The 11887-nt window shown below is 47.1% G+C and overlaps 6 protein-coding genes across 6 annotated transcripts; 4 read left to right on the top strand and 2 right to left on the bottom strand.

Annotated features, from left to right (window-relative positions):
• Positions 1-85: 85 nt before the first annotated feature.
• PHATRDRAFT_31925 (predicted protein) lies at positions 86-856 on the bottom strand (the record flags this gene model as incomplete). The annotated part of the gene is made up of 2 exons (XM_002176716.1): positions 86-697; positions 800-856. 2 exons carry the CDS (start codon positions 854-856, stop codon positions 86-88), a joined length of 669 nt encoding a protein of 222 aa, XP_002176752.1.
• A 317-nt stretch (positions 857-1173) lies between these two features.
• On the top strand, positions 1174-3442 carry PHATRDRAFT_42834 (predicted protein). Its single transcript, XM_002177219.1, has one exon. It carries the CDS (start codon positions 1344-1346, stop codon positions 3261-3263), a length of 1920 nt encoding a protein of 639 aa, XP_002177255.1. The 5' UTR covers positions 1174-1343; the 3' UTR covers positions 3264-3442.
• A 391-nt stretch (positions 3443-3833) lies between these two features.
• Positions 3834-4514, top strand: PHATRDRAFT_9478 (predicted protein; the record flags this gene model as incomplete). The annotated part of the gene is made up of 1 exon (XM_002177218.1): positions 3834-4514. A coding segment is annotated over one exon (681 nt), but the record flags the coding sequence as incomplete, so codon positions are not given.
• An 837-nt stretch (positions 4515-5351) lies between these two features.
• SOD2 (mutase superoxide dismutase) lies at positions 5352-6257 on the top strand. Its single transcript, XM_002177217.1, has 2 exons — positions 5352-5628; positions 5697-6257. Exons 1-2 carry the CDS (start codon positions 5457-5459, stop codon positions 6203-6205), a joined length of 681 nt encoding a protein of 226 aa, XP_002177253.1. The 5' UTR covers positions 5352-5456; the 3' UTR covers positions 6206-6257.
• Positions 6258-6287: 30 nt separating this feature from the next.
• Positions 6288-10155, bottom strand: BMS1 (ribosome biogenesis protein BMS1). The gene is made up of 6 exons (XM_002176715.1): positions 9318-10155; positions 8969-9220; positions 8670-8892; positions 8029-8648; positions 7797-7902; positions 6288-7676 (listed from the first exon to the last, which is right to left on the bottom strand). The coding sequence occupies exons 1-6, from the start codon at positions 10050-10052 to the stop codon at positions 6322-6324; spliced, it is 3291 nt and encodes a 1096-aa protein (XP_002176751.1). The 5' UTR covers positions 10053-10155; the 3' UTR covers positions 6288-6321.
• Positions 10156-10766: 611 nt separating this feature from the next.
• PHATRDRAFT_42830 (predicted protein) lies at positions 10767-11728 on the top strand (the record flags this gene model as incomplete). Its single annotated transcript, XM_002177216.1, has 1 exon — positions 10767-11728. One exon carries the CDS (start codon positions 10767-10769, stop codon positions 11652-11654), a length of 888 nt encoding a protein of 295 aa, XP_002177252.1. The 3' UTR covers positions 11655-11728.
• Between the last annotated feature and the right edge of the window lie 159 nt (positions 11729-11887).

Raw genomic sequence — 11887 nt, 5'->3', positions numbered from 1 at the left:
TGACTTTTCGGCAAGTTGGCTTTTCCTAAATTAGAAGGCCGCCATCCAACGTCATTCGCATCAAGATGAGATCCGACAATCAGCTTTACAGTGCACTTTCAGCCGAGGCAGCAGGTGCGCCTGGTGTCACGTACGTCACGAAGAATTTTCGATACGAAGGCAGAAGCTTATCCATCGGAATTGCACTAGCCTGTACCGATGGGCGATCACGGACTGCTGTCATCCAGAGAGCTGTACGTGGATACGGCGTGAGCATGTTGCCAAGTTTTATATTTCGAAAATGCTCCAAGGTCAGAAACATTCTGTGCACCCAAGGAGCGACAAGGCATTCGGCCAGCGAGAAGGATTTGCAGACGAATACAGTTGTCGGGTCCAAGTAATTTTCCAGTTCTTCAATAGATTGAAAAAATGAGTCGATTGCCACCTTAACTTCGTCGTCGTTCTTCGCTCTGAGTGTATTGGTGAAGGCAAGCTGCACCGGCTGCCATACTTTTAAAAATCCCTCAACTTCGCTGTCGTCGCCCAACAAGTCGATATCGTTTTTACCAACAATATTCACAGCCACGTACTTGGCTACTACTTCACTTTCAATGATAATCTTGCCGTTGTGCTCTAGAAGTGGTACCTTGGATCGCTCATCGCTAACTGTCGCGTATTTTGTTTCGAACTCCGCAGGTTTGTTGGCGAGGTCAATCAACTTGTGTTCAAAGTCAACCTCCTTTTCTAGCAACGCAATCCACGGTCGTTGGGCAAAAGGTCAGGTTCCCGAATTCCACAAGGTCAGTGTCTTGTTGTTGACGGTGAAAGACATGAGAGGGACGAAGAGGAGACGACAGATGGATAGAAAGGGTGCCATGGCCAGTCGGGAAGAGTTCGATTCCAAAAAATGTGAGCAAAATCACGCACTTCAGTAGAGGATGACAAAGAATCGATATCGAGATGACGTATTCAAGTGACGCACTATTCAAGAAAGATCTTCTACAACCCGACTCTTTTGGGCGGGATGTCGTGAAGCAGCCTCGCATGTAAACGTAGGCATCGCATGTGGGGACAGACGCCCAGAGACATCAAATACAAAATGAGATCAGCGGGACAGAAGTTGACTGTGACAACCTTTTCCTGTTCACGGTTGGGGAGCGTGTTTTGCAATCAGCGAGCGCCGTCAAACGAGTGCGTTTGGTAGCCAGCTACCTCAATATTTACAGCCGCCACCAACCATCCATCTTCGTTTGCGTAAAGACATTGGATAAAGAGACTTGGCCGCGGTAGAGAACCCGTGATTGCAGTTTCATTAAACCGGCAAAAACAATCTGAGGTCCAGCATTGTACTTTCATCATCGGAAATGGATGACGAAAGAAGCAACGATGAAGACAATGGAGGCGAAGTTTCGGACCAGGCCGCTGCCGCTGCCCCTCCCGATATACTTCCTGTTGAGGAAGAAGATCACGAAAGAAATCCGCCACCGCCTGTCGTCCCGGTGCATGCCGAGGCTGTTAGCATCCTACAGCTGCATCGAGCACCACCTAACGCGAACTTTCACGGGAGCGCTACCTCGTCATCCTCGTGTGCAGTCTCAGCTTCCAACCAATCTCTCCTGCGTCAACAAGCTCACTCACCAGTGTCCAATGCTACGCACGGTTTAGAGGTCTCTGCGCGATCTTTCCAGGGAGGCTATCGGAGGAGTTACGAAGCTCCATTCCAACAGCTAGCTTTCTCGGACACCAGCCCGGAACTAGACATGGAAGATCCAAATGCATCAGAGCAATCTAGTGGATGGAGTGATGTGGCGCATTCCCAAGATCATGGCAATGGGGGAGTACCACCATCGCCTCGATCGTTGCATGCAGGGGCTTTATTGAACGGAAACTTTTACACTTTTGGTGGATACGACGGCAATCAACGAGTTAATACATTTCATGCGTTTTCATTTGCGGAAAAACGTTGGTCACCCGTTTTTCCCTCAGCGAATTCGTCACCACCTCCGACTCCCAGAGATAGGCACGTCGCTGTGGCGTTTGGAAATGCATTTTATGTGCACGGGGGTTTTGATGGCACCTCCCGAGTAGCCGACTTTTGGGCTTTTGACTTTTCCACAATGAGTTGGCGCGAGATTGTAGCTCTCCAGGGTAGGCATCCTTCGCCTCGCCACTCTCACGCAGCAGTTGTGCACGGACACTCGATGTATATCTTTGGTGGATATGATGGATCCTACAAATCAGATTTACACGAGTTCGACTTTACTACGTCAAGGTGGAACGCAGTACCGGCTGTCGGGCGACGTCCGCGAGCACGATATCGAGCAACCTGTGTTGTACACAAGAACTCCATGATCCTATACGGCGGACACGATGGAACTCGGCATTTGTCCGACACTCATGTGTTTGATATCGACACCAAAACGTGGGCCATCCTATTGACTGAAGGGGCTCCACCTGTACCACGTGATTCGCATGTTAGCGTGATTCATATGAATAGTATGTATGTCTTCGGGGGGAGTACTGGAAGTGCGATGAATGATCTACATGAACTCCAGCTACCTTCAAGTTCTTCGATGTCTGCGAAATGGCGAAGCATCAATGCTTCTCATGCTGAACAACCGCGCCACCGTTTTTGTCACGTAGCCGTCGTCCACAGCGATGCCATGTTTGTCTTTGGTGGATACGATGGCTCAGACAGGCTCAACGACTTTATACGGTTCGATTTTACGGTGTACGACTTGAGCTTTGAGGTCCCACAGTCCACTTTGATTGCTGATTTCCGATCGATGATCAATGACGTGACACTGTCTGACGTTTCCTTTATTGTTGAAGGACGGGACTCTCCAATCTACGCCCACAAGCTCATGCTGGTCCGTTGCCCGTACTTTGAGTCACTTTTTCTTGGCAGCATGAGAGAATCCCGTCAAGCCACAATTTATATTGAACAAGTGTCGTACCCTATCTTTTTGGCCACTTTGGAATATTTGTACACTGACCATGTATCCATCTCCTTAAAAAATGCCATGGAACTGTTTGAAGCGGCCGACCTTTTTTGCATACCGCGGCTTAAGACAATGTGTGAAAAACGGATGCTTCAATCAATAACTGTAGAGAACGCAGCAGGTATCTTTCTCGCTGCCGACATGCATTCTGCTTCTGCTCTCCGTCAGAAGGTGAAAAAGTTCATTCTGAGTAACTTTGAGGAGGTGAGCAAGAGCAGCTGTTTCGAAGAAATGGGACGCAGCAACATTGAACTTGTCTTTGAACTATTGCAAAGCCGATAAATCAAGTGACGGCCTTCTGATTGCTTACGGTGCAATGGAGGATGATCACAAATGCTATTCACAGTGAATCTCGAGTGCAGTATATAGGTTGAGGTAAAGGGCCTTTAATTCGCTCATTTGGGTGACGTGAACAGATAGTTTGTATCAACAAAAACTGGACACGGAAGATGTTTTTATTTACTGTTAATTTTCGTAGATGGCGAGCTTTCGTGATTGCAATGACTCGGCTCGGTAGTCGAATGATGGCGCCGGACTCCTAGAAAATGTAGATATATGACACATAGTTTCTAAAACCAGATGACGACAAGCGTGATTGCTGATTGGTCACTGTCGTCTCGCGATTGCTATGGTGAGTGTAAGGCAGCAAGATTATATGTAGCCTTGATTGATTCCACCGAAGAACACGAACAACTGAAATGGAGAACAGGGACTCACATTCGTAAGTTTAAAACGGTTACAAGCATGGAAAGAGTTGGTGTGCTTTGCTTTTCACTGTTTGCTGTTTTTAGCATCCATCTAATGCAGACTCCAGTTGCAGCAACACTGAAGCCGACCTCAACCTCGACTTCGACGAGGCAAAGCTTCTACCGCAGGCCTTTGCCAGATTCTTGCACTGCCTTCTCCTCTAAAAATGGACGCTTAATCTTCAGCTCAGCGTTGGCTTCGAAAGGCCTCAAATCTTTTTTCCCGCTAATGGAGCAATACTCGACACAATCGGAACCCGCTTACTGCGGTATAAGCACCCTTGTCATCGCTTTGAATGCCTTCGCGATTGACCCCCGGCAGACATGGAAGGGACCATGGAGGTGGTATGAGGAATCGATGCTCAACTGCTGCTTGGATCTAGAAGAAGCAAAACAGAAAGGTGTGACACTAAAGGCTTTTTCGTGCCTTGCCGTCTGCCAGGGTATTCAAGCGTCAGTTTACTATACCGAGGAAGAAAGAGTGTCCGAGAACCATTTTCGGGAGACTATTAAAGCTGCTTGCGTTGAATCAGAAGGTGATGGAGACGGTCTTCGGGACGTTGTTGTAGTATCGTATACTCGCAAAACACTTGGGCAAACTGGAACTGGGCATTTTTCTCCTATCGCTGCATTCGACAGCGTTTCCGACTCAGTTTTGATTTTGGATACTGCTCGGTTCAAATACGGAGCGCATTGGGTTCCTTTGTCTTTATTATACGAAGCTATGCAACCTGTGGACCCCGATACTGGTCGCTCTAGAGGTTACGTTTTGCTATCAAACGAAAAAGAGGAGGAACAGGAAGAATTCAACCAATTACTTCTACAGCCTATTATCTTGCGGTCGCGAATGAAACAGAATCCCATTCGTCGCGATTATAAAGCGTTTCTGGGGAAAATGGCAAATGAACCAAGTTGGGATAACATTTGGGATTATTGGACGGTCAACGGGACGTCCCCGAGAAAAATATGGCAAATGCTAGGCCCACAATTCAAGCCATGCAAGGATGAGAACGAAACACTTCTCATCGTTGACCAAGTGCTAACTCTTGTAGACAATTTCCTCCGTTCCAAGTCCTTACGACTTACTGTAAGCGGGACCAAGATTGGTGATACGGTTTGTCAGAATGGCGAATGCCGACCCAATTACAGCCGCACTTTACATGTACGTCCAGAACAAGCAATATTTATTGTTTTTCTAGCTTCGTTACCAAGAGAAAGGCGCTTGCAGATAATATTTGACGAACAAGCACCCTCGGCGACGCAGGCCGCGAGAGAGCAGCTACTGGCAGAGGCTGATTTAGTGGAATATACAATTGAGACAAGCGACCAGGCATACTTTTAGCGGCAGTATCCGTACCTTAGTTTACTTATGTTCCCCTCTGCTCTGCTAAATAGTTGCTGAGATTGTTAACTGTGAGTAGAATAATTGGCATTCAGGAGCAGAGCTTCGATGGTTCTTCCTGTGATACTGGAAGTGAAGTCGCCTAACTATTAGTCCGCGCTCTAAGTTTGGAAGAAAATGGAATCACAAATTCACTTCCACAGGCAAAAAAGTGAATCGATTGAATGCCGGGTTATCTGTTTTACGGAGATCTTTCGGAACCCAAATCAATCTACAATCTACAGGATCGTCATCGCCTTAGCAGCCCCACCGCATAGCTTCATCAGAACAATACCATTTGACACTGTTGACTAATCCCAATTTCATCGCATCCCTCTTTATTTTACCATGTCCGGGAGCAAGATCATTGTTGATTCGGCGCTTCGCGCCGCTGTCAACCTTCGTTCTTCGAAAATCCCCACAGAATTGGCCAAGTCGAGTGCAGCGTTGTTCTCGGCTTACGGCGGAGCAAAGAAGCATGAGCTGCCAACTCTTACTTACGACTACGCCTCCCTCGAACGTAAGTTAATGTGAGAGTTTAATCAAATGTTCGTGGTTACGATCAACTCACATACGGGACTTTGACAGCTGCCATTTCGGCAGAAACCATGGAGTTGCATCATAGTAAACACCACAACACCTACGTTACGAACTTAAACGTTACCTTAGAAAAAATGGACAGTGCTTTGACTTCCAGTGACATTTCTGCTCTTATTGGACTACAGGGAGCATTAAAGTTCAACGGGGGCGGCCACTTGAACCACACTCTTTTCTGGGATCTTGAGTCGGCAATCAAGGAAAGCTTTGGCGATTTTGAAAAGTTGAAGACCGAAATGAGTGCCAAGACTGTTGCGGTCCAGGGAAGCGGATGGGGCTGGCTTGGTTACAACAAATCAACTGGACGCCTCGAAATTGCGACTTGTGCGAACCAGGATCCTTTGGAGGCCACGACCGGCCTCGCCCCTTTATTGGGGATCGACGTATGGGAGCATGCCTACTATGTCGATTACCGTAACGTGCGCCCAGATTACGTGAAAAATATCTGGGACATCATCAACTGGGATACCGTTGCCCAGCGTCTCTCCGCAACCAAGTAAAGCAATTTCTCTGGGTCAAATGTAGCTCACAGTAACTGTAAGATACAACAGCCTTTCTTTGCCTGTTTTTCACTCAAGTGTACACGCATTTAATAAATGAAGCATTTAATTTTCATTTAATCATTTCGCATGCGCTTAGAGTCTCTAGCCTTGTCTCGTTTGCCTTCAGCGCGGTACTGGCGTTTCTTGTTTGCTTTGCGGATGGCCAGGATAGCTTCGTCTTTCTTGGCTTTTTCTTTTGCTTTGTCCCTCTTGCGTTCTTCATTCTTTGCCTTCCGGATAGCTACCTTTTCTTTACGGATAGTATTAAGGGCTTGAATAAAGGTAGTTTTCTTTCGTTCGTCTGCCTCCATAACTACAGCTCGGTTTGATACGTAACCCTTCTTCTTTCGTTTCTCCAAATTCTTTGGCTTATTTTTGTAAGGCAGCGCTTGCTCTAGTCGCTTCGGTACAATGAGCTTCTTGAAATGGCGATCAGGTCGTTCAATCGGTTTGTAGATTGAATCCGCATTCACTTCGATCGGGGTCTTCGTTTCATGTTGTAACTGGGCCTTTGGTTTCATTCCACGCCAACCTCCTAAGACATTGCCAACCAAGTGGTTCGTCACGGGATTAAAATACTTTTTGATTTCTACCGGCATCCATGTTCGGCAGAAAATAATATCCGAAAGCAATATTTTGTCTTCGAAGGTAGCACGAAAGGATCCCGGCTGTCCTTCCCGTAGCGACTTTTTCACTTGACCACGAATGCCACTAACAGTCTTTATGCTGGCTCCTTCAAATCGGCTTACTTCCAGATCGCTGTTAAACATGCCGGTAACAAAGGCAGTGTTTTTGTAAATTTTCGTGGGAGTACCGACCAATTTGAGCTTTTTTACAATGGGAAACGATGCATCCAGTTCTAAGGCAATGCCGGTAGCCGCTATACGGAATCCAGCTACGTTGCCTGACAAATTTTGGATGGCAAGTATGCCAGTATTTGGAGGCACCTGAGGTCCGTAGAACGTGGCCAAACAGTGCATATGCTCTGGCGTATACTTCAAGTACCGGTAACGGCCATTTTGATCTTCCGTTGAAAACGTGGGCATACTCTGAAACCGGCGCCAACCCACAGAGAAAACAAGCGGATCGTTGCACTTAAGGATCTTCCTGTGCCAGCGATGCTTTTTGAAACGACAGCGAATCAGACCCATACTCGTTTCTTGCGGCGTCAAGCCCCCCAGTACCAAAGGCATATGAGGGTTGAAAGATTCGAAGAATGCCGCAGGCAGTCCATCAATCTGTATACGACAATAAAGCCCTTGCCTGAAGCCTTCATGTCGTAACCGCGATCGTTCACCCTCTTCACCGAACTCTTCGCGATTTCGTGCAAGCCGTGCCTCCTTTTCCCGCTTCAATGCTTCGATGTATTCATTTTCCGCGTCATCATCTTTAGTATCTGCGCCATCGACTTTTTTCTCCTCGTCGTAGTCTTGGTCAAAGTTTCCCTTTTGCAAAGCTTTTTTATTGGCATAATAGGTCCGTCGCTCACCGTCGGTCATGCCTTCGGTTGCTAGTCTATCATCATCTCCGTCATATTCAACTTCAATACCGTCCGCCTGTCCAAACTTCTCTCCTGTTTCAAGATCTTCAAATTCTCCAAATTCTTCAACTTTGCTTTTCTCCCATTTTCCAGTTACGAACTTATTTCGGATTGACTCCAGGAGGCATTTTTCTCCTTCTTCTAACCAATGCGAAACATCGAAGCCAGGCTCGGACGAACCGTTAAACAAACGCCTCGAAGAATCGTCCTCTCCCATTGAAAGTGAAACAGCTTCTTGGACAGCTGTCCTCCCTGATTTTGCCATTCTCTTCCCATCCGACCTTTTCAACTTGAAGAAATCATCGTCATCATCACCCGATGAGTCTCCGCCTTCTCTTTCCGCACTTTCTTCCATCATATCGTCGTCGCTCACAACAGAGCTCTTTCCCTTCCCATATATCATTTCCTGCAGGTTCACATGGGCTGACTGGCGTTCCAAAAAAGACTGCGATGCTGTTTCAGCAATTCGCGACTTCCAGTGAAGCCCTCGTCCATCTGGTTCATAATCAATTCCACTCTCCTTATTCTGGAAATTTGACGCTGATACCGCGCTTTGATCACTTGATTCATTGTACGATCCTTCTCCAATCAAATAATCCTCATCAGGTACATCTCCAGAGGAGCAACTGCTTTTATCGTCTTCGCTGCCGTCACTGTCTTCATCAGTAGATTCGTTCTGAGTGCCAAGCTCGGCCTTTCTTCTCAGTCGTGTACCAAGATTATCACTGGCGCCACCTGAGCTTTCGTTTTCCCCATCGCTTTCTTCATCACTACTATCGGAGCCTGCTTGAACAGCCTGACTTCCTTTGAAGATCCGAAGCGTCGACTTGCCCATATTTTCATCGACGCCCACACGCACATCTTGCAGGTTTTTCAACATACCAGCTGGCGCATCAGAGTCGTATTCACCTTCCTCACTAACATCGGTTTCCTCATCTTTTCCCCCTGTGCCATTTGTGTTGTTGATTAGTGAAGACAAAGAGAGATTTTCTTTTTTTGTATAATTGACGCGACCGATGTCAATGTAGACAGCATCTTTGTCGAAGGAAACTGCACCGACGTTGGACAGTGGAGCAAATAGTAAGGAGTCCTTTTTTTTCAAAGTCTAAAACAATGAGAGCAATGAGATCAGATTTCATTTCAAAGAAATGTCGACGCTTTTTGGAGTCGTAATCACGTACAGTACGCTCCTGTTCCTTGTCCGGAATGGGACATGGATCTGGTAAGACACTAACATCAGCCATGATATAGTCGCCTACGCCAATGACGTGAACTTTCATATTAGGTTTCAAATGTGTCCCTCTTACATAGCCATAAAATGTGACGCTCCTATCGCACAAATTATCCATTTCAATTGCATTGGGATTGGTAACATCTTCGTGGCGATCTACGAGCACATAAGGATGGGTATTTCGCCAGACCAAAGGTCGATACTGAGAATACAAAGAAATTCCAAGAGGCAAGGGTGAGAATCAGAAAGGCGCAACCAGGCAATCAACTGAAATCAGCTTGTAAAAATATGTGACATACTTTGACTCTAGAAATGAATAAGGTCAGCTGCTTGCATTCGTTCTTCAAATACTTTCCGTTAATAACCCCAGAAAAGTAGAACATTTTGGCTCCATCGTAAATTTCGGTCCAGAATCGGTGTTTGAGCAGCTTTTTTGTCTTTCGCAGATTCTTGGCTGTCCTAAACTGGTCCAAATGGGTGAAAATGCCCATGACTTTCGGAAATCCGTGTGTTTGCAGGATATTGAGAAACTCGAAAGTCTCCATTTCAAAACCGAATTTGGCATCGACGCACAGTAGAACAAGATCCGCGATTTTGGCACAATCCAACATCGCGGCCGTATCGTTCGGGCACTCCATGAACGTGATACGCTTATTCTTGCCTGCAACTACGGTAATCGGTCCCGTGACGGTTGTCAACGTATAGTTTGTGTACAACTTGACAAGCGACCGAATGAGCGTTGACTTGCCGACTCCGGAAGGCCCCATAACGACCACTAGGGACGGAGGCGTTTCATGTACTTCCGCAGCCCGTCGATCATTCAACGGTACGTATTCTTTCTTTTGCGCTCGATCAGCGTTTCTCTGTATTGTGCGTTTAGTCCGCCCGATATTGGCGACCGAAAAAGCTCTCGGATTGTGTCTCTCAACACGATCATTCTGTAGCTGTTGGCGTTTGTCTTTCTTTTTTTCCTTGGCACCACGACCTTCCTTGCGAGTTTTATGTTTGTGGTGATCTTGCGTAGCGTCCTCCATTTTGGCTTACTGTTGGATGAACTGTGATCGACGAAGGATTCCCGCCTGGGACTTGACTGTCCCCAGAATAGGGAAACGAAAGAACGGAGCAACGCAACACATCCACCCCAACTCAAAATGTGAGCTCTCTCTGGAACAGGCTTGGGTGGCCTTGAAGGTGTGAATCACCTGTGTAGATGGACAGACGGAAATTTGCGAAATAGAACCGTTTATTCGTGAGTTGGCCGGCGTGAGGTAAAGACAGCTCTAGATATTAGATTAGTGAACATCGTGACAACTACTATATATGAATTTTTTTGGAGGGATTCGCCGCACGCCTGCCATTCACTGTATCGGTCAACGGGTAATCGCGTAGTCTTGTAGGCTAGGGATCTCGCGTACTAGCGTCTCATTTTGTTCTACCATGTACTCCTGGAAACTTTTCCACAAGATCTCGCAACAAAAAAGAATCATAGCACCACATTTCCCAGTTCCATCGTTCAACAAAATACAGGCAAAACGTTCTTTTCGATTTTCTACTCTAGTTCACAAGCTTGTTTGGTGAACAACCTTTCTTCCATGCGTTGCCGTTCGTGTTCATCGGGAAACTTCAGTAATCCCAATAATACATCGGATCTTTCCGGCTTTCTCCCCCCATCGGGCGATCCATTTGCTTTACCGCTTGACTCATTTTATTCTCCATCGCCCGCTCCCTATTCTTCTTCCGCAAACAACATGTCATCATCCGACACTGCACGCACAATGGATATTCTGGCCACTGTATTTTTTGTAGTTGCTGGCTTGTGGTTAATCATTGCCATGTTGTATTCCCTCATGGTATTGTTATTCTTGCGGTTACGGGCCCGGGGACAGCTCGACCGGATCTACGAAAACGACTTCGGTCGCGTGTACCTTGGGTCGACCTCTCTCTATCTTCCCTGCGGATTTATATTACGACGCTACCTTCAGCACTTGCAGTTTGAACATACAGGGGGGCAGCAGCGGGGCGCCAACGGGGAAACGCCCCGACACCCGCGGTACATGACACGCGAAGAGCGCCGGGCGGCAATGGAGGTGCTTCTTTCACAAAATCCATCCGTCGTCACTCCGAATGCCAAGTATGATGTGACGGAAGGATGTGACGATTCTAGCAACCGCAAAGAAGACGGATACGACACGGACGGACCGACCTGCTCCATCTGTTTGGCCGAATACGAGCCTGAGGATGATGTGCTACGATCCCAGACCTGTCCACACGAATTTCATCGAGAGTGCGTACTAGATTGGTTGCAACGACCATCCTGTACAGAGTGTCCGTGCTGCCGCGCCGCCATGGTCAAGGAGGATGTGGTTTGGGAAACGGTACGGGCGGCACGCAAACGGAGACGTAGGGAACTCCGTAAACAAACTGGTACGCGGAGTTCGATATTGAAAGAGGTCAGAAGTCGTACTTCGGAAGAGAATTTGGAAGCAACAGAAGAGGAATCGGAATCCGCGGGGAATCCTGAGAGAAGGGAAGCCGGTGTTGTTACAATTCGCTTTGGTGAATCCGTCGATGATTTGTTGCAAGAGTCCGAACCAGAGGATCCCGAAGCTTCCGACGTTCTTGACGGTACCGTATAGAGCCGAGCTGTTCGAGCATTGGGAGCCAACTACAAAATACAGATAATCGCTTACGAAAGTAGTTTTTACTGTTCATGGTGTTTTCAACTTGGTGCTCTTATAGAGTTCCCTTGTTGAACGAAGCTCGCCCGGTAGATACAGACATTGAACAAATAGTGAATTTCGTTTGACGACTAGGTCGCAGCGCCTATCACTAAGTCAAAACGTTTCGACGATTGGGCAAACCGATATTA

This window comes from Phaeodactylum tricornutum, chromosome 1 (genome assembly GCF_000150955.2).
Source record: "Phaeodactylum tricornutum CCAP 1055/1 chromosome 1, whole genome shotgun sequence".
NCBI lineage: Eukaryota > Bacillariophyta > Bacillariophyceae > Surirellales > Neidiaceae > Phaeodactylum > Phaeodactylum tricornutum.
Note: the sequence above shows the minus strand (reverse complement) of the source record. Positions and strands in the feature narration are given on the sequence as shown.